At 40.0% G+C, this 21,859-nt stretch overlaps 1 protein-coding gene across 2 annotated transcripts in view; it reads left to right on the top strand.

The window, feature by feature from the left end:
* Positions 1-2,297: 2,297 nt before the first annotated feature.
* Positions 2,298-21,859, top strand: part of CERKL (CERK like autophagy regulator) — a 60,758-nt gene continuing 41,196 nt past the window's right edge. For both annotated transcript variants that reach the window (XM_075430017.1, XM_075430018.1), the window contains exon 1: positions 2,298-2,619. In XM_075430017.1, the coding sequence (XP_075286132.1) occupies positions 2,298-2,619 (322 nt within the window). The remainder of the gene's footprint in view (positions 2,620-21,859) is intronic.

Here is a 21,859-nt window from a genome sequence, read left to right as displayed (position 1 = left end):
CTGTATATATAGATGGGATAGGCTAATAAATGGTCCCAGAAACAAATACAAATGACTGCAGGGGATTATAAAGGACATACAGCCTCAAAATTGATTCAACTATATCCAGTTTCTTGTTGCACTTTATCTTCTAGTTAATGATTTAGCTTTCCTTTTGAATGACATCAATGCAAACATATTAAAAATCACCGATGCCAAATAACAGACACAAGTTTAATTGGTTCATCCACTCTTGTACCAGAATGATAAATTGGTAAGGCAAGCTTGTTTGTTTGGCTCACAGTTTTTTCCTGCCTTGTCACTCCATTACCTTTAGGCAAAAAAAATGTATTTTGCACAAAGCTTCCATAGTTTACACATAGTTTCAACTGTTTACACTTGATTTTATCTGATTACTCTGCAGTCAAGATATTTATATTGCAACAAAGAAGATCTAAGGGACAAAAAATACTGACAATTAAAGTCAGAATAAGACTAACAGCTTTAAGCAAGCAGAAAATTTTACATGGTCATGTTATAATTCAGAAAGGTAAATTGGTGAGGAGTACATTTCAGTGAAAGCTGTACCAATGGCTCGATGCAAACTTGAAAGCACTTACAGGTTGCGTATTTAACAAATATCCAGAGCATACTTTAAACTTGGCAAAGTAGTAGATGGAAATGAGTATCAAGAAGCTGTACCGGAGCAACTCTTTAAATGTATCTTAAAACTGTCTTCTCAGCTACGTAATTAGTAGCTTCGTACAGGTTTTTATGGAACTAGTAAGGAAGGCAACTACCTCATGCACTGTCTGCGGGTTTGACTGCAGACAGATTTCCTTACCTGTAACAGCATTTCTCTTCTAGAGAAACAAACATCACAGGAAGTCTTTAACATTTTGACATGCGTTTTGAACTGTAATTTGTACCAATCTGCAAAAGGCAATATTTTTAATTTATTGCTTTATTTCTTAGAGGGATGTTGTATATTTGTGTTATTACAAACACTAAAGATAAAATTATTAAACTGCTTGTTTAGAAATGTCCTTTTCATGCACTAATAAGACTCAGAACTAAAACCCCTTGCTATTTTCCTTTGAGTTAAGCCCTTACAGGCTCAGGAGCACCTTATAAATTGGAGTTGACGCTGGAGCTCTAATGTGATTGTCATCAGTGAATCTTACAGCGCCTGCGAGTTAAGCTGTCAGACCTCCAAACAGTAAAATCTATTATTTACAGAGCGGGAGCAAGGAAGTGGGTCTCCCTCCTCCGCATTCGAGCTCTGAGGGTGAGGGATGGCCACGCAACCTTCTGGGTACGCACACCCGCTGCATCGGCCCACTTCGTACAAAATCTAGTATGAGTTTATAGAATCATAGAATCGTTATGGTTTGGAAAGACCTCTAAGATCATCAAATCCAACCATCAACCCAACACCACCATGTCTGCTAAACCATGTCCTGAAGTGCCACATCTACATGTTTTTTGAACGCCTCCAGAGACGGTGACTCCACCACCTCCCTGGGCAGCCTGTTCCAATGCCTGACCACTCTCTCAGTAAAAGAAATTTTTCCTAATAGCCAATCTAAACCTCCCCTGAGGCAACTTGAGGCCATTGCCTCTCATCCTATCACTAGTTACCTGGGAGAAGAGACCAACATCTGCCTCACTACAACCTCCTTTCAGGTAGAGCGATAAGGTCTCAGCCTCCTCCAGACTAAACGGCCCCAGCTCCCTCAGCCGCTCCTCATAAGACTTGTTCTCCAGACCCCTCACCAGCCTCGCTGCCCTGCTGTGGACACGCTCCAGCACCTCAATGTTCTTCCTGTGGTGAGGAGACACGTGGGCCGGGCAGAGAAAACCAACTCTGTAGGCGGAGAACTCCTTCACCGCCCTCCCTGGAGAGGAAGAGGAGCTTGGGAGAGGAGAGTAGAGCCGCGCCAAGCCAGCCGCTCTTCCGGCCGCTCTCCCTGCACCCGGCCGCCCCACGGAGCGCCCTACCCCGGGCAGGGTCCCGGGCCTGCCCCGGTGCCGGAGGCAGGCTGAGCGGCAGCGGTGCGGCGGTGCCATCCGCCGCTCAGCCCGGTTTCAGGGCGGCGGGAGGGAGACGTCTCGTCTAGCGCAGCCCGACCCGCTCCTCTCCCTCCGGGCCGCCAGCCCGGTCACAGGCAGGCGGCAGCCGGCCCGGGACTGTGCGGACGCCCTCCCGCCGGCCCCCGGGTGGCGGCGGCCCCGCCCGCGGGGCGGGGCGGGCGCTGCCTTGGCAGCCGCCGGGACGCGGCGCGCGGCCGGTGGCGCGGGGCGGCGGCGCAGCCGCCATGCTGGGCGCCGCGGGCCCCTTCCTCCGTCCGCAGAGACGGGCCTGGCCCGAGCGCCCCGGCGGCGGCCGCCCCCCCCCGGCCCCGCGGGAGCCGCGCGCGCAGGCGGCGGCCGTTGGCGCCGCTCGCGCTCGCTCCTCAGCGGCGGCGCCCGAGGAGCGGCGGCGGAGGGTGGCCCCGCTGGCGGCGGCCCCGCCGCCGGGCGAGGCGGCCGAGGAGCCGCTGCTCAGGGGCATCTTCGAGATCGGCAAGAGGAGCTGCGACGTGGTGCTGAGCGCCCGGCGGCTCCGCTGGAGCCCCATCCTGCCCGAGAGCCCCGCAGGTGCGACGGGGCGGGGGTGTCCGCCGGGGCGCGGGGCCCGGGGCGAGCCGGCCTTCCCGCGGCGCTGCGAGGGAAAGGGGAGCGGCGGCGGGGCCTCTCGGGGCAGGGCGGCGGAGGGCCGCCCCCAAGCGGGGTTGCGGCAGGCTCGTTGCAGCGAGCGGTGCCAGGCGCGTCTCGTCCCCTCGAGCTTATGCTGGGGATTAAAAAAAAATCGTTACGCGAATAGCGCCTTCTGTCTGAACCAGCTCTTCCTGGCAGGAGCCTCTGCGTCCTGGCGGGTGACACGAACGGGACAAAGCGTAATACGTGGTGTTTGTATGGCTGCCTAGCCCCAGGCAGGGCAGTAAGGGGATCTGATGTTGTTTCTGCGGCATCAGCTTGTCTCGGCTCACTCTCTTTGACAGGCGCGGGAACTAGAGCGCGTGTGGGTGGGTTGGGGTTTGTGAGGTGTGCCCGAGCTTTGAGATGCGGCTTCTGTGGCAGGCTGTCATTGCTCTTCCGATAAAGCAACACACTGTGAGAAAGCGCTGTGATAAAGGATTTGATCCAGCGAAACAAATGATACACAAAAGTTTTAGAAGAAAAGGAGTGTTCCTCAAACTTATCCAAGTAGTCTTCTTTCTCCTACAAAGTGTGAAAATACAAACTTATTTTCAAAACTAAGTATGCACTCTTAAAAGTGCTTGCCTACTGCAGTGACCTCCCAGTGCCTGTGTGAAGGAGAAATCAAAGTTGCGTTCTGGAATGCAGAGTTTCCACACAGCACAGTTGCCTTGCGGTATGGCACATGGTTAGACCAGGTTTATTTTAGTAATATTTTGGAAACTTAATGTGGATAAGATCCAACAGCCATACGCTTGGCATACAGAGAAACAAAGTTCCTTCCACATACCAGTTTTTCTGTGTTATGGTAGCCTGTTCCTCTTCAAGGTAGTTCATATGCTGCAGAGGCTGGAGAGTGGCGTGGAAGCCCACAATTGCAGGGCGGCTGCTGCTGCAGAGAAATACCCAGAGATGCTCACAGCTGAAGTCATCGTGCTTCATTTCCTGTAACCATGTTGGGATACCAGAGCTTCTGAAATCAGACCAACATGATGCCACGCACAGCTGTTGACTCTTATCCCCCAAACAGCCTAACTGTGCTCATGCAGTCTTGTGCTGGAACTGAAATACCTGCTTTGCAGCAGGACCATTCCGTTCTGATGACGGCCACGCTGATGTGTGTATGACCCTTCGTCTTGTGGAGGCAGTCTGGGTGCCTTAGTAATGCTGTTACACAACACTGTGGCCTCATTGCTGTGCCTTTTGGGATTAACTATGTGTCTCCGTGTGTATGATCTGAAGTGTGATTTGTTAATTATTTAGTTATGTGTGCAGTGCTCTAATTTGATTGCCGCTTTATGTTCTGGCTACTTTAATGTGGCTTGAATTGTCATATATCAGGAACTAGAGTCCGTGATTGTCTTTAAATTGTCACCAGTGAGGGATTTTAAAGTACAGAGAGGAAGAATGAATTTCAGTATATATTGCTCCATGCTTCCAGGGATGGGAATAAATGGGGAAAATCCACCTCCCTAAGTTGCTACTTTGCATAAGATCTTTTAATTTTTAGATTGCTCATGAAAACATTGAGAGCTTTTCTATCTTAGCTGCTGCAAGGTAATAAAGTACGCAATGCTTAAAGTCAGGCATATTGCAGCTAGCAGAACTTCAGGAGTCTTATGGAAAGCAGCACTGACAAGTTGGTGTCGATTTTATCGGGTTTTGGGCTTTTACTGCCCATGTCTTAAACATACGCTGATACTTCTTTGTCTCTGACAGTTTGGTTTTGTACTATGTAGCATTAAACTGCTGAACATTTTGGTTTCTGAGAAGCTCTTAACGTCCTACTTCTTTACTAGCTTAAGTGGAATAGACAGTGGTGTCTTCCAGATGCTGGGTTTTTCCTGAAGTCTGTGGTAGGCTATGAGTGTTTACTGTAGGATTTCCAAATTCCTAAATGGGAAGTACTGACACTGAAGACAAAGGGATTTTCAGTTCCTCTGTTGGTGTGGATGCCACCAATGTATGTTGTCTTTGGATGTTTCAGGATCTCTTTGAGAATGAAATAATCTTAAAAGAAAAACTGTTAGGTTGTTTCTGAGACCCTTGGATCCTGCTGGCCACATTGTGATGGGAACACAATGGTCTACCTGAGCAGCATTTGGAAGAATACTTGTGATGACTCCTTTCGGGCCAGCGTGGCTCTACGTGTGCCCACCTGTGTCTGCAAATGAGCTCAATAGGAGCTGAAAATTTCATTGTGTAGGGCTTTTTGCCCTCACAGGGATGAATCCAACAAAAGTCTTGACTGGTTTTCCTTCCATCTCGGATACAGTAGGTCAGCATGATTTTACCTCTGCAGTTCCTATTTTGGGAAAAGACCTTTCTTCTATGGCAGTCACTCCAGTCTGTCAAGTTAGAGAACTACCGGGTAGTTGCTTTCTCTCCTTTTCCCTAACCTCCCATCCCCAGTAGTTCCCCAAAAGTATTCTTGTCTTGGTGAAGTTGCCGTTTGTCATCCGCAGTTCTGCGATTCCCATCATATGGGGGTTGGGCTACATGACCTCTAAAGGTCCCTTCCAACCCAAAGCGTTCTATCATGCTATGATACGTTCTTACATGTGGTAGCTCGTGTAGCCTTGGCTCCTTCAGCTTCTCCTAACTAGAACTCAAAGCTCCAACTTGCAGTTCCCAAGCAGGTGACACTGCCGTGCCGGGGCGTGATCATGTCACTGTCACATATGCGTAGTTCTGCGCCATTGTGCTGTTTCTGTGAAGCTTCTGGCAGCATGATTATCAGGCAGACTTCCTTCTTTACTCTCCCTTTGATTTCTATAGCTTCTGTCTGCTAGAGGTTTTTGGCTACCAGTGCTTGCTGAGGATTTTTGATGTCTTCCTTTGTTGTTCACTCTCCAGACCTCGTAGTAAGGTCCCCAGCAGCCTCCTCTCCCCTCTCTAATTAATGTGACCCATTATGAATTCTGTGTGTTCTCTGTTAGGACAAAGCTTTGGGCTTTGTAAGTAAGGCCTGGGCCCGCAGCTGGGTGTGGAGCCTGAGGGAGCCAATATGTCAAGTGGGAATGTGGGCAGTGCAAGGCAAGGCTCGGCTGCCCCCTCCAAAACGCTGTGGCTACAGCCTGGGTGTGCGGCTCGGCAGAGCCTCTGCTTCTCACCAGAGCCAGCTACCCTCTGACCCGTAGCTGGTTGCTTGCTTTAAATGATGTGGTGGGCATTGCAAGGAGAAGCAGAGCTCACAGTCAGCAGTTGCTAGTTTTTTCGCTGGCTTCTTTCTGTGTGGCTTTCCTATGCTATAGGTATAATCACTGAAATGAAGAAAAAACAAGACTTCTCTCTGTGTATCCAGCCCCAACCTGTAGAGCTTCTCATATTTTGAATGCTGCTTCAAAATCATAGCAGAGAAAGCTATCTTAAGTATAGATTTTTAGAAGTTCCTAGAAGATGATGGGAATGAATGAATGATGGGGAAAAAAATTATATTGAAGAACAAATGCTCAGAGTGGAATTTGGTTTCTTTTGGTGTGGCTAAAGTTTAAAAGCTAATGAAATGTAGAGGATCAGCAGCAGTGGATGTGGGAATAATTTGTATTTTAGAACAGTTTCAGTAAAAATAGTGTCATTTCAGTTGTCTGTATACTGTTCTTCCAGTATGGCTTGTTTTTTTGCTGTCGAATGAGAACTTTAATCCTGATATTTCTTTAAAGCCTTAAGCATCTTTTTAAAGATTGCCACAGAATTTCCTAATTTACAATAATTGCCGTTTTTCAGCAGATTTCTGTCAGATAGGAAATTCAAGAAGACTGGCACTCGCTCGGTGTTTTACTGGTATGTGAAGTCTGGAGGCTTTTGATCATGATGAAAAAATTTTTAGAAGTGTAGTTTCTTCTGTGTGTAGTGTACTTGACTGAAGGGTACATGAAGTTGTTCTCTCAGACTGACAGCGTGTAGGCTGGACCTGAGTATTTGAATAATAATTTGGATAAAACTTGCTTTTTTGGTGTAAGTAATTGAACATAATATTCTAAAATAATTGACCAATAAGAAAGTAAGACCTATGGAGCAATCCAGAGGTTAATGCATTATTCAATATATATTTTCACAATGAAGTAAAAAAATCAATGTGTTGTATAAGGATGCTGTACTTATATGTTGTATACTATAGTTCTTGTTGCTATTCATCTAAAATATAGATTTATAAATATTTTATAGAAGTGCAGCAATAAGGAAAAAATATCACTGATGTATTGCAACAGTGAAAGAGGTAGCAATAAAGGACTTAAAATTAATTCCGAGTGCATAGTGGCCTGCTGCCAAGGCTATTTAGGAACAGATGTGGCTGAAATAGATACCAATAGTCTGTTTGAGATCTCTAAAGTAAGACATCTGTCAGTCTATCAGTCAGTCAGGAATAATGGAAATGGGAACTGGCTGCTACAAAATGTGAATTACTGAATTCACATTGGTGAACTTCAAAGCTTTTGATTCTGCTTCTGACATGTATAGAGGATAATTTCTCTCAGTGGCTTATCTATTGTCCAAATAGGAAAACTATTTTTAAGGAAGAGACATAAAAATAAATAGTATGAAGCGTAACTGAGAGGGAGAGGTACATGTATCACAGTAATATATGGCTTTAAGGTGTAAATTGGAGGAAGAAGACATGCAGTTTTAAACACTCCCATGGTGTCTGAACTTGTAAGACACTCTTAAATCTTTTTCAAGGAAGTCCATAAAATTAATGTCTTTTAGATAGATGCTGCATGAAACTGTGAAAGAATTTATTAATTTACAACTTTTTGTGAAAGATTAAAAACATTTAAGGAAATGGGGTATACTAATTAAAGGTCTCTTAAAATTTGTTCTTTATTTCAGGCAACTTCTAGACATAATGTCTTGATTCTCTGTATGTCTTTTATCCTTTATATGCAGATCAGTTCATGGCTATATGTTTGTGGAACAATTTGTGTTGTTCCATGCTTTCTGTTTTTTTTTCTTGTATTTCACATGTTTATGCACCTCTCTGCTTATGTTGAAAGGGATTCGCATACCCTGGGCACCCAGTGGTGACTTTTGTAGGTGCTTTAATTCTCCACCTCAAAGAGAGACATCAGGTATTTACATCTTTGTTCCAGAAAATAAATTTCTGTGCTAGGTCTTGCAAATTGTATTTGTGTGTTCGGGTTCACATACACGTTAAGCTGCACATGTGTTAGTGAGTTGGATTCTGATGCTACAGGAGTTTGAAATAACAGGATTTATTTTGCTTTCACACAGAGTAATAATTCTTCTTTATGGCCTTTTCTTTTTAATGCAAAACTATTTCTGTTGGTGATATTGTGATTTGTGTTACCTCAAGGCTTTTGTAGACTGGAAAATGGCAAGTTTTAGACTTGCCTAAATGTCATGGGTTTTGTTTTTGTCATTGTATTTTTTGCTTTTCCTTCAGTTCTCCTGTTGCACTATGCAATAAGTACGCCTTGCCATATACTATTATAGATAAGGCAATGGTCTGCTTTATTCATCTCCTCCGCCTGCCTGGCGAGCGAGGGACAGTGGCTGGCTGGATGCTTGGCGTGTTGTGCATCAGCAGGCAGTTGCCACACCAGTAACCAGCCAGATGTGCTGGGTTTTGGCCGCTGAGCAGGCCAGTGGAAGAAAGATGGGTTGGAATCAAGGAGCAATCAAGAATACTGTGGTGGGAGTGAGCTGATACATTAAGGCAGTATGAGGGTTTTGGTGAAGTGCCATACGGGTGTGGGAGGGATTTGTGGGTACTGTGGAGAGGGATATTGGTGAGCGGAGGGGAAGCTGAAGCTGTTGCTGGGCAGATAGGAAGACATGCAGGGTGGTGCTATAGACCATGACAGGTGCGTGATACAGGGTAGGGAAATCACTGGAAAGTCAGAGGAGACATGATAAGGTGGTGAGGGAAACAGAGCTAGGATACAAGTTCATTTAAACAAAAATATTATCAAACTTCCGTAATTTTCCTGTTCATAGAATAATTGCCAAGTCTTTTGACTATCAAAAAGTGTATATTAGAAAAAAGTTGATATACTAACCAATCTTTGATGTCTATGCTAGTGCTATTCTCATGTCTGTGATAGTGCTATAGGGCTACGAGTCCCTTCCTCGGTGTAACTTAATGTTATTTTTAAATCATTAAACCCCATATGCAGTCAAATCCCTTATCTAAGCATTTATTTTATATCTCAATTTCTGAATTGTGCTGTTCTTCAGCCTTTTAGAAACATTTGGGTTTTTTACCCCCCCCCTGCATATTCTAGGTGCTGATGTAATCTTTTCTTGGTTGTCATTTTATCGTACCATCCCTGAAGTTGTATCTTTCTACTGTGTACCTTTATGTCTTTTCTATTGCACCAAACGTTACCAACTTACCTTGACTTCCGAGGGTAGTTTATTGGAACATGTGGTTTCTTTCAGGTAGTCCCTCACATTTTGCAGCAGTGCTCTGTAAACATCCAAGAAGCTACATAATTCCTGTGACCCTTTCCTAATTTTTATTTTTTTTAGTAATGTCTGCAGGAAATAAATACAAGATCTCATTAATAGCTTGGCCGCTCAGAGTCTGAGACTGCTACCTGCTCTCTTTGCCTGCAGCTATTTCTCTCCTTCGACTGTGTGTAGGACGTGGTTCTGGAGCACCTTGTGTTGGATAGTTGTGGGGATCACAGTGACTGATGGGGTCTTCTGCTATGGTAAATCCATATAAGCTTGCTTCTGTGTTGTAAGAGAATTCAGAATATGATGTTCTTTGCATTTTCTTACTTTGTGTCTTGACAAAAGACATACTTGGATTAAGACATTTCTGTCTTTATTTTACAGTTACAAAATAAAAATAAAGCAGGAAAGTCTGTCATCTGCTCTTGTTGGAGTCAAAATAAGCAAAACTTAGATAAACAATTTTCCTTTTGTTGCAGATACCTTGTTTGTTAACTATGTATATTGCAAGAGCAGCAGGTAAATAATAGGTGGTGTTGCAATTATGCAAAAAACCAAACAAGTAGGTATTGGATAGAAGGAATCCCTTTGTGTTTGCTGTTTCATTTAGGTATATCCAACTATATCATGTACTGCCTTTAGAAGGAAGTTTTTACTTCAGTACATGAAGTACTCTAAAATGTGTTTATCCTTCTTAGACAATTTATGAAAAAGCCTAAATGGCTGAAAATCTGAGAACATAAACCTGAAGAACTGCATAGTCTTTGTGTACCTTAACATTAGTGGTTGTGGAACTAATGTTTTCATTTCAAGGAAATCAGTGGTCCTGTTTTTTATGACTTATGTTGTAACAGTACGTGCAGACAAAAAACCATAATGTGTTGAGTATCTGATACATGTATTACCATATTGCCGTAAGGAACTGCTGTTATGTTAGACACCAACTGATTTTGTGATAGTGTTGGATTTCTCTCACATATGCTTATGTTTTTGTACAGATGATCCTTTAGGAACATCTGCTAGTTTTGTGGTGGTATCTGCTGTTTCCTTTCAAAATCTGACCTTTTGCCATTTGCTACTGGGACTGCTATAGAATTGCACTATACTAAGATCCTTTTCTAAATTGATTCCTGTCTCATAGATATTAACTGTCAATTTTTTGAGATAATTGTGTTTCACCACTCTCTGACGTACTGCAGAGTTCAGTGCAACTGTAAAGTTAATAAATTAACTTTTTAAAATATCATTTAATGATAATTTTTTTTTTAATGGCTAACTTGAAATAAGTGACTAGAACTTCCTCCTTCCAACTGCTTAAGTGGTCTCAGAAATACTTGTCTGCAGACGAAGTGTAAGGATGGTATTTCTCTGACTTTGTTCTAAGTTTTGGAGCTCCCTCTTGCAGTTTAGGAACCCTTTCCCCTTTAGTTGAAGTGCAGATAATATCCTTTGGACACTGATACCAGTTTAGGATCACATCTTAAAGTGTAGCTGAATAAATGAAAATGCAAGCACAACTGAAATTCAGCGGTGCATGTGGCACTGCAACTGGCACGGAAGTCATGACCCTGTAAATGCAACCAAAAATTTGTTCTTAGCCTGCTGGGAACTCCTTCTTGGGAATGAATTACCAAGACGTGTTACAATCTCTCTTTCACACGTAGATGCTATCTGGGTAACTGTATTTTATGTAGTTATGATGAAGTATTGAAGATGTTGGTATTTCCTGTTTATACACTCTGGCTGATCATAGAAATCCTTTTTGTAGGACTTCAGATTTTACTATCAAACTGTTTTGCTGTGGCCCGATGTAGGGAAAAATGGTGTGTTGATTTTTTGTGATTTGGAAAAGTGGCTAATTATTTTTTTCCAATGTATGGTGTATGTTTGTATAGAGATAGTAGGTACTTTCGCATAATACTGTTCATGGTTTTAAAAGTTAAATGTGTATTTAAGCATGCATGAGACTTAATATTTTGAAAAATAATTAGGCTTCTGGTATTTCTTTAGCTTCATTTATTCATATGCATTGTCATCTAGTTATACCTTTTTACTCCAAACTGTATTAATTCCAAAGGTGATTTTGAAGTTAAAAGTAATTGACTTAGTATTTTTCAGTGACAATGCTGATAAAGGAAAAAAAATAGTTAACTCATTTAAAATGTGTTTATGGGATTCTTGATTGAACCTAAAGTTTTTTATGAACGTGTATTTTGTTATTATCAAAGTATGCAGATTAAAAATGCACTATTGAATGAGAACATTATGCTTCCTGTAGGGTCTCAAGGTAACTGTTTTCCTATTGTGTTTCATCTTGGAATCATAAGCCCCCTTCCCCCAGTGTAAGTTCAGCAGAGCAACAAGAAATGTCCCACAGATCTGGAAGTTTTGTGACATGAGAATAACCAGTATTGCCAGCTCTTCTTTGGAGAGGGATCAATAAGCTGTGTTTCACACAACATCCCCATTATTTAGGTACAGTTATCAGGAGTGGCTTGCTTATAGTGTAGAATGGTATTAGCTGAGTTTATCTTTTGGGAATGGGTTTGGTGCTCAGAAATGAATGCATTTGTTTGAAGCCTTGAGCTGTATTTTGTGTCTTTGTCATGCTTGTAAGTGGGTGTTTAAAAATGTTTATGTAGAGATTGAGAGGATGCTTCTGATTTTATTCCCTCCCCAAATTATCCTAGTTTGTTTCTTTTTGAGATGGAAGAATATCCTCAGTTTATTCTTTGATGGGTGGGTATTTGATTAAAAGATATTTTTTTTTTTGTATGGTTTACATTTTTCATCCTAGCTGAATATTGTAAAATATTTCAGCAAAGTGTCTCTTGTAAATGTCAAGTATTGAATGTTATTTTATGAATGTTAGACATTAAAGACAACAAAAACAAAGCACAGAACTCATGTCAAGCTCTTTATGTGTATCTATCAATTACAGTATAGCGCTTAGTTAGATTAATGTGATAAATACATAAGCCCTTAAGTTGCAAAACCAAGAAAATGCTTCAAGCTACGCTTCTTCTGGAGGCTTTGTAATAGGATTGTAAGCCAGAGCATGTAGAATGATTGTAAGTCACAACACTTGATTTTTATAAAATTGGAGCTCAGAAACCAGAGTAGATCACAAATTATTCAAATGATTCCAGGATAACTTGTATAAGAATTAAAGATTATTTTCCAGGCCCACCACTGGCTTTACGTTACAAGGAACGATTAGTTTTCCATACTGGTAGTGTGGAAGCTGCTGTTTTCTCTCATGATCTGTGAGTGGTAACAGACGCAGATAAATATGTTTGTTTAAAAAAAAAAAAAAAGATAAAAGGTGTTTTTTTAAAAAAACCCACACACTGTAGTTCTGAATTTTCATGTAAGCCTAGACGTATGGTAGCCTTTCTGTAAAGGATTTGCTGAAAGAAAATTCTACTTCTTATGTTTAACATCTGATGCACCTTCCTCCTTCCCCTGGCTTCTTATTTAGTTGTAGATGTAGGAATATATTAAATCCCTGACAAATAAATGTACAGTAACTTGGTTTACCTCACAGTTCTCTAATCCAGCATGTGGCAGTTTCTTGCCTGTCTATTGCAGTTTTAAACAAATGGTCAGTTCATGAACAGAATTCAATGCTGAACTCTAAATTTCCTGGCTTTTGTCTGTTTGGGCTATATGAGATGGTAGTTACTTAAATGCTTTTCAGTACGGAGTAGTTGCTGTAGTTGTTGGTTTACATGAGCTGTGACAATATATCTCTTCTGTCAGTCTGTACACTCAAGTGCATATAGCAGGTATGCTTTGTGAAGCTCAGAAAATGCAAAGCAACAGATGTTATATACTGCACAATTACACGTATCCTGGAAACAGATCTTTACACAGTGTAGACCGTCTTGGAAAAACAAAATTTGACATACAAATGATCAAGTTAAGGGTAATAGCAATAAATACTTATGACTAAATATAATGCTGTTTTGCAGATACTGTTCTGAGTAATTAAATGCTCATCTTTCTATTAAAAGCCCCTGTTTGACAGATGTTTAAAAATCATATTTGTATTTGTATTTTCTGTGTTGTTTTAGTACAGTACAGTAGAAATAGAATAAACATTCTCAGTTAAAAATAATGTCATAGGAAAATGACTTTTTAAAAAAAGCCTATGTTATTCTAACATTCTTGTAAAGTAATTGCTAAAAGTAAATAGGAAAAATTTCAAGTTAACTTGCTGGCTTTCTGTGTGAAAACAGCACGTCTTTGCCTGGCTGATCTGTTGACTGTTCTGAAGATGGTTCAAAATGAGATTTCTCCTGTCCAAGTCCTCTCACTGGTGCACTGTCTGTCACAGGGCTTTTTGGAGACTTGTCAAACAGCTCTGTCAAGAAAGGTGCTGAAAGATTTCATACTTTGATAGTTTTGGACTTCCCAAAGGCCTGATCTGTCACCTCTACCTAGTGTAACTGGGGGTGAGACAATTAGTTAAGGATCAAAATTATGATAGCACCAGTGAATAATACACTAACAGTTATATGGCTGTGGACTGTGGTAGCTCATGACTGTCAAACTGAAGAGATTTGTGGTTTCATTTAGTAAATTCTGCAGTTGACACATTCCAGGGTAAATCTAAATATATTGATATGTTACAATAATGGGAGAAGATTGTATATAGTTGTCTATTTTTAGCATGCTTCTGAATATTACATATGAAATGTAATGATTCTTGGTCACTTGACTGCAACACACTCATTAAACAAGGTGGTGATTAAGAATATCCTCCAGATTCTTTTCTGTTCCATAGATCTTTTGTGATGGAGGACTAGTAATAACTAAGGTTGCTTTAGGAAACAATGCTTAGCAAAAGGAAAGAATACCTGATAAATGCTTGTAGTTTTTTTTTTACTGCAGTACAAACAAAAATGAAATAAAAAGGCGCTTTTTTTTTTTCCACTTACATTTGTTGAGTTAATTATTTAAAATATGATGGAAACAAACAGGTGGTGTTTTTGAAATTTTGTCCCTAGGTCTCACTTGTTTTATGGAAACTATTTGTGGAACGTACACACAGAAATTCAGTACTGAACTTGCAATGTAATTTATACATAAATGCTTGTTTGTCTTGCTCAAAGCAGCTACTGCTTCTTACATATTCAAGTTTAGCAGTTCAGCAATATTAGTTTGTATGCAGGAGCAAACTAATGAAAAGAACTTAAAGTAAAAAGAAAGCTGTTTCTTAAATACATTTCTCTTTGTTTTAGGTTTCTAATGTTTGTTCTCTTTGTCTATTTCCTGGAGTGAAGGTTGCCTGAGAAGTTGATAGTGCCTTTGATATATTAGTAATGTGGTCTGGAAGGGGTATGGAAGAGAAAAAAATGACATGGGATAAACACAGAAAAGCAGAAATGCTGAATTTGTTTGTTTGGGGACTGTTAAAACAGGAGTGGAAAAGCATTTAGAGATTGTCAGCTATGTCCTACAGCACAGCTTCAGAGACATGGCTGTTGTACTGATTTAACAAGGTGATTGGACAGTGAGTCCAAGAGTTGATATAATGAAGCAAAGTACAATGTATTGGTCTCTTATTTGAATGCCATCAGCTTGGGATCAACGTCAGGAGCTGTAGTTAGACCATTCCTAACATACATGATCATAGGTTTATTATGTGGAAAATGTCATCTGTCACTTAGAGTTGTTAGGATTATTATGTTAAGGATCATTAGAACATAAATAGAGACTAAAACAGATGTTTGTATGCTCTATAAACCAATGGTTATTTAACCACATCTTGAATATTGTGTGCAGTTCTGGTGTTCTCAACAGAGATGATGTGGGACTGGAGAAGGTTCAGGGGGTGACAATGATTAAGGGTAAGGAATGGCTCCTGGATGACAGTGACAGACTAAGCTGGCACTTTTTGGTCTGAAATGGAGGCAATTGAGATAGGGCCTGGAGAGAATAGATGGCAATGCCCTTCTATCTTCCAACATAAAAAATATGGTGCATCTAATAAGGCTAGGAGGAACCAGGCTCAAAACAAAAGGAATAATCGTGTAGCAAGTGAGAGAACTGCAAAACTTACTGCCAAAGGATATTTGTTAGTGCTGAAAGATTTTTGTGGATTCAGCTGGAGACAGAAGGCCTCATTTGAGTGCAGTAAAATGTGTAGAAACTGCAGTCAGTTCAGGGTATCCCTAATGAAAACAGGTGGGGAGTGGAAAAGTATCGGTGGAAAACAGAATAAACACTTGCTTTATTCCTTCTCTTCTCTTAGCATCTGCCTGTGGCTATGGTTTGACATAAGATACTGGCACAGATGGACTTTTGCTCTAATCTGGTATTGCTGGTCCTACATACCAGAAACCGGTTAAATTATATTTAAATGATAATTTATGTAAAAGCATATACATCACTAGTCTTCATTTGTATTTGCACGACTAAGCAAGCTTTCTTGGTAGAATTTGAATTCAGTTTGCCTAACCTTCCATTTGCAAGGTACTTATTTTTACTGGTGGATCAATATAGTTTAAAGAATGTGTGTTCTTTGTCTGACAAAATGTCAAGAGGTTAATTTTATTGAATGTTGTTAAGAATTACAATACAGTAGCAGACTGTATAGGAAACCTGTATTTCTTAGCCATAGGTGCCTTGAAAATATTGCTCACACATATGTTTATAATTACTATACTCTTGGGGGTTTTTATTTTTATTGTGGAGAGGGGAAGTTAAATTCCAAGTACAGTAGCTACACTTGTGTAGGCTACGAGTCTGAAACCATTACAAACCATTCCAGAAGAGTAATTAGTTTCATCAACCTCAAGACTAGGAAGAGGTGCAACTTCAGTATGCTTAGCTGGTATTTTTCCATAAATCTCTTTCAGAAGTTTTCTGATGTTCACAGGGTAGAAGACGACCCTCAGTGTAAAACATCCATTTGTATGTCAACAGTTTAAAGATGTGTGCCAAGGTATCTACAGTAATTCTTGAATACAGCTGATAATAATTTGCTTGCACTGGTTCCCTTTAAGGCTAAGTCAGAGATTGTTGTCTTATTTGTAATGTGTGGCTGGATATGTGTAGAAACTCAGATTTGTTAAATTTACTTTTACATGAGCAAGGTAAGTTTAATATTGTGATAAAGGAAAATTTAGATAGAATAGTAACAATAATGCACATACTGTGCAAGTGCCTGTTGGAGACAGTCTGAAGATGCATCTCTGTTAGTTGCTGTATGGGTGCTGTGAATATGAATCTCGCTGCTCCTGCAACCATATGCAGGATATTTATGCTGTGAGTAAAATTCTTAGGATTGGCAAGTAAGATATTTACCTCAACAGCATAGTGGTAGTCCCTGTACATATGTGTCCACTTGGTGTAATTCTAGCATTTAAAAGTTTGGGGGAGTAACAATCTATGTGAGGGGTTTGAATTGTATCTTTGTTATCTGACATGTGCTTCTTCAACAGTTAAAACTCATCTGAAATTGTTTTTTTGGATGTGTGGAGCAGTGGTCTTTTGGTTTGATTTTAGTACTACTTAGTACTAGGATTGGGAATGGACTGCAATTAGGAATAGATATGTGAATGTGGTACGTAGCTACAGTTACCATACTGGACTGAAGAGGAGTAGGCCGGAAATGTCAAGGAATTTGCTTAAAATTGGTAGGAGACTGCTTGTTTGAGGCTATTGGTGCCTGCAAGGATGCAAAGCATGCATCCTGGAAAATTTTTGAGGTGGCTTTTTTGTTGGTGGCTTTTTGACTAGTGGCTTTGTTTTGAAGCAGTTGGTATACCTGTCAGAAAACAAGTACATTTCTGTATGTAAATTAGTATACTAATGTAGTTTGATGTAAAAGCGAAAGTTATTTCTATGCTGATAATTTTGAATTTCATGGTACTTAACGCTAAAATTTTATTCACAAAGCATTTTATGGATTCTGTATGCTCTTTAAAATGCATTAACTTATTCTACTTTATGCACTGGTTATTACACAAACCAAAATCAAGATGGAGATCTTCTGATTTTTGAGAATCTCATGAAAATTTCAAATAATGTGTTTTAAATGACTCATTACCATTTATTCTTATAATTCCTGAACTGGATAACAACATAAACTATTAAAACACCTCGGAGTGCTGGCTTTGCCTGATAATTTTTGAGTATATTTTCATTTCCAAAATAGCATTATATATAATTTTCTTACAGTCTAATCAGATATTCCCCAGAATTACTATTTTTTTTCCTGGAAAACGTTTTGTAGAGCTGTTCATACACTTTGCTGGTTATGTACATGGTTTGAAATTTAAATTAGCTCAAAGATATTTATTATTTGCAATTTTAGTTTTATTTCAATGCAAGCATGTTGTAGTGTGTATTCAACAGTTCTGCTGCTAAATGAAGTAAGCATATACTTAGCTTGCTGCGCAGATACATGGGCACAGGTGGACATCTTGGTAGTATGCACCATGCAGTGAAACACATGGCACTACACAACATGGGGCAAAGAGCACGCAGTTTGAATTAGAAGTCATTTTATGGATAGCTTGTAAATTTGTGCTTATTCATATACAGGCTGTAATTTCTAAAAAGAGTGTACATGTTTTTATATTGAACATTTGTGATACGCACATCACTAATGTGGTTGTCCTTACTTTGTGGAGAGAGGCAGTATTGTATGAGCCTGTTTATGTCAATATTTTAATAATTTATCTTTATAACTGCTTTTGTCTATATTTATAGTAACATTGGCACCCTGTGTACAGAAGATACAATCAGTGCTGAAAGGAAACTTGCATCCATCTGGAAGCAATAAACTTTTCTAAAAGACTGCACAGTGTTACTTAATCCTGTGATTTCTTACTGTGAGTGAAATTAAGGTTTGGTTCAGTTGTGTCACATCATATTGGTATCAAATCTTTTGTGAGAGCTTTGTCATAGCATTAAGCTACAAACAAAATTTTAAAATTGATGAAAGTCTGAGAATGTACTTTCCTCAGTCACAGGATTATGCATCACTGCAAATACAGTCAATTCCATATAATAGCAATAATAGTAGTACCATAAAGCTTCTGGAGTATTGCATTTTGTAAGCTTTCTCTGTACATAGAAGGCTAATTTGTATACTGCACAGTTGACTGAGTATACATTAAATTTTGTGTTGTGTTCTAAGTAGTTTTTGTACTATACGTATGTCACATAGTATAAAGTATATTTTTAATATGCCAAAATCTTTTAGAAAGTTGGAGAAATGTGAACAGTTCCTCTAAGAGGAAGGGGAAAAAAAACCCATGTATATTGTAAAGATCACTGAACAAAATTCCGTGGGGTTTTTTGTTGCTTTTAAGTCATGTACAAGTGTGGTGTACATGAACAAAATAGGATTTATTCATCCCTGCAGGCAAAGTGGTGTAGCTTACATTCTTCCTTTTTCTATGTGGCAATTGAGCTGAAGAGCGTTGGGGCAAGGGAAGGGTTTTATGCTTGTCAGAGGACTCTGGTGATGCTGTTGCCATCTCTTACCCTTGGGCTAGTGTAGAAGGTGCAGACAGAATGACACAAAGGATGACTGAGTTTATGAAGAAAGCTCCTAAAGAAACAGACCAAAAATCAATGAGGATAAAGCCAAACATGTAGTTGTTGATCAATGAGAAATTCATGGATGAGATTATCTAGCAGCTGATCGCTGCGCTTCAATACCTAAAAGCATGAATTGGTAATATACATAAATTACCAATAGTTTACAGAAGGAAATTGTCTTGTGTTTTGAATGGGCTGTGTCGGTTCTTTTTTGCTGAAGAAAATTTTGGCTTGAAAGTCTCTTCCAGAAAAGACCAAAATTCAGATAATTGAGGCATGCTGAGTTTGCTGAAAGTAAGACACTGATATTTCGCAGTATGGGTGGTTTGTCAGTCTGCATTTGAGGCTGAAGCAAATCTTGTGCCAGTAAGAGTCTAAGTAGAACTAATTCTTAACTTGTAGTTAATCAAACTCAGTGATGTCATGGTGCTATAAGAACCCATTTTGATTCCCCACCCCCTCTTATTTTCTGAAATGACAGAAGTAATTGCCATGATTATGACATGGTAGGTACAAACCAGTCTGTATGTGTGAGATTTTTTCAAAGGAATGTAAAATTAAGCTCATATTTCCTCTTTGGGGATTCTTTAGTATCTTTCATCTCTACTCGACCATTGTATTAAATCATGTAAGCCACTAAATCCCAGTCTTCTGTTCTATTTCAGAAATCTATCTCTTTTAATGACTTACATTATATGATGGTTGTATTGTTGGTCTATGTAAAACTAGTCATTTAATCTGATGCTTGTGCTTGCAGAGGTTTTACAAAATGATGGAAATAATTGATGTTTGTTACCCTGTTGTTAATCCAAAGTTTGTTACGTAACTCCTTTCACTTATTACATGAAAAGCCCCAAAGTTTCAGGCACTTAACAGAAGGTTTGCTGCTACTTTTGCAATCATATTATGAAATTAGGCAGTACGTGGGCCACACTTTTAACATGAAATGTAGAACTTTCTGTAGTAAATTTATTTTCAGTGACCTCTTTCTTGGTGTGGTGCTAATGAGAAAGTGTAACTATCAAAAAGCAAAGTCTTTGCTTCATGCATCCTCCCAAATGGTTCAGATTCAGAATCACTTGCTGTCTGCCTCACTTCCTTTCAGCTGGCACTGTTGTTCTGTACAGCATTATTCTCAATATATCTTCTTGTTAGGAGGGTTATTTTTCATTTTGTCATTTCCCTTAAATTGTTTTTTGGAGAATGAAGGGGAAACTCTTCCTTAAAGTGATTCTTCTTGCCTGAAGCAGCATTAGACCTTGTGCTAAGCTTTAATCACACTTTTCCATGGAGGTATTTATTGAAGAAGCTATTTGGCTTCTTTTCAAACTACCATTTTTGAGTTGTTTTTCTCACAAAGTTCTGCTGTTACCCTGTAATTAGTAAGCAAGGTACTTCACTGCTCTAAAACAGAGATGGCACAAGACAGTAATGAAAGCTTGATGCATAGATGTCTAATGAACCTCATTACAGGAAGGGCCTTGTCCATGGTTTGCTGGGTGCAAGTGTCACTCCTGAGATCTGGTCACGCTCAGAGGGGAAGTCCCCAGGTCTGGCTCCTCTCCAGGAGGAGTCAGCTCCAGCAAAGACCTCTGAATCGTACTAAACTCTGCTCTTATGGTATGGGATTAATTGAACTGGTCCCATGTTTGCTCTGCCAGTTGCCAGCATCACCTTTAATTTTGGTTCAGCCAGAACTAGGCAGTTTGGCAGTGGTTGGTGGTTGACAGAAATTTGCCTATTGCCATCCTTTAAAAGTGTAGTGAAACTTAAACAAATTTTAAGTCCTTGATTATGGTCCAACTCAGGACTTCAAGGAGTACACCAAATGTCTCCTGAAGCTGCTCTTCCTGCAGTTGCTGTGATGATGTGATGCTGGGCCCAGGGTCATGTACCTGCAACAGCCCTCTCGGTTTGATAAGGATATTCAGAAGAATGAGGATTAGTTTTAAAAGACATGGTGGAGAAATGGGGTTGGAATCAGCTGGTAAAGGGGTCTTGGGAGAAATAGCAGTTTGAAACATGGAAGACAAGAGAGGAAGATGAAAGGTAGGAGTTTGCAGTTTTAGATGTGTTTACCCATGCTGTGAATATAGCAAAATTGTCAAGAAACACTGTGAGCAGAGAATGAAAAAACTTTCCACTTTTTGTAGCAGATATTGCACAACACGGTTAAAGTCAGTTTTACATTGTATTGATCCCATTTTGTCTTTTTAAAAGTTTTTTATTTGTAAGCATTATGAAACAGAGAAATAAAATAATGTAATTTCTATTATCTAATATAAACCTTTATCCCACGATCTGGGATTTGTATTGGAAAATTGCTGGTTTGGTTTTTTTTTTTTTGGCTGGGATTGAGTTGAAAAATTGGAGCCTGAAGTACAGGTTTGTTCAAAGAATATTATTTTTTCAGTATATCAATTATTCTTTATAATCTTATTTTTAGAGATAGCTATCTGTGATAGTAGCTTAAAATAAGATGACGTCTCTAAGCCGGGGAGTCAATAATGCCTTGTACTCCTGTATTAAAATAGTGTGTCACTTCCTGTCCAGTGAAACTAAATTAATGTGCCATTACAGGTTTATAAAGTGGAGTTTTGTTCTGAGACTTCTAGTTTTTTTGAATTGAGAAGATGTAAATAGAGCTCTAAAAAAATAAGAGAAACCATTGTGCATCTTTCCCAGTTCTTGCTGACTCTTGTTGATCTGTGTGTGTGTGATCTTTGGGGAGTTAGCAATTGGAAGTGAAATCGCGCAGCAGATTGTCTCAAGCCATGGTGACTTCCTGCTGATGAAAGAAGGCAGCCCAGTCCTTCCTTCTTCCCTGCTGAGCGTTTTCTTATCACTTCGAAGCATCTCTGGTTTTGCAGAACTTGTGTTGAACTGATTATATTAAACAACTTTTCAGAAGACTAAGCCAGCAAAAAAAACCCCCAAAACCAAAACTGGACACTCTGTGGTACTTTCGGGAGTTGCATTGCCTTGGCTTTGTTTGCCAAGTGCCAGCCAAAAGAAAAGGGCTGGACTGCACAGTCGTGGCAGGTGAATGAGGGTGGGTGCCTGCGTTGGAAGAGGGATTAGCAGCAAGGTATTGCATTGGCTTGGCAAAATACATTGCTTCACCCTCAGAGTCTCTAGAGAAGGAGAATGAAAATTG

The sequence above is a fragment of the Opisthocomus hoazin genome, chromosome 9 (genome assembly GCF_030867145.1).
Source record: "Opisthocomus hoazin isolate bOpiHoa1 chromosome 9, bOpiHoa1.hap1, whole genome shotgun sequence".
In the NCBI taxonomy this organism is placed as follows: Eukaryota; Metazoa; Chordata; class Aves; order Opisthocomiformes; family Opisthocomidae; genus Opisthocomus; species Opisthocomus hoazin.
This window is presented reverse-complemented; position numbering and strand designations above follow the sequence as displayed.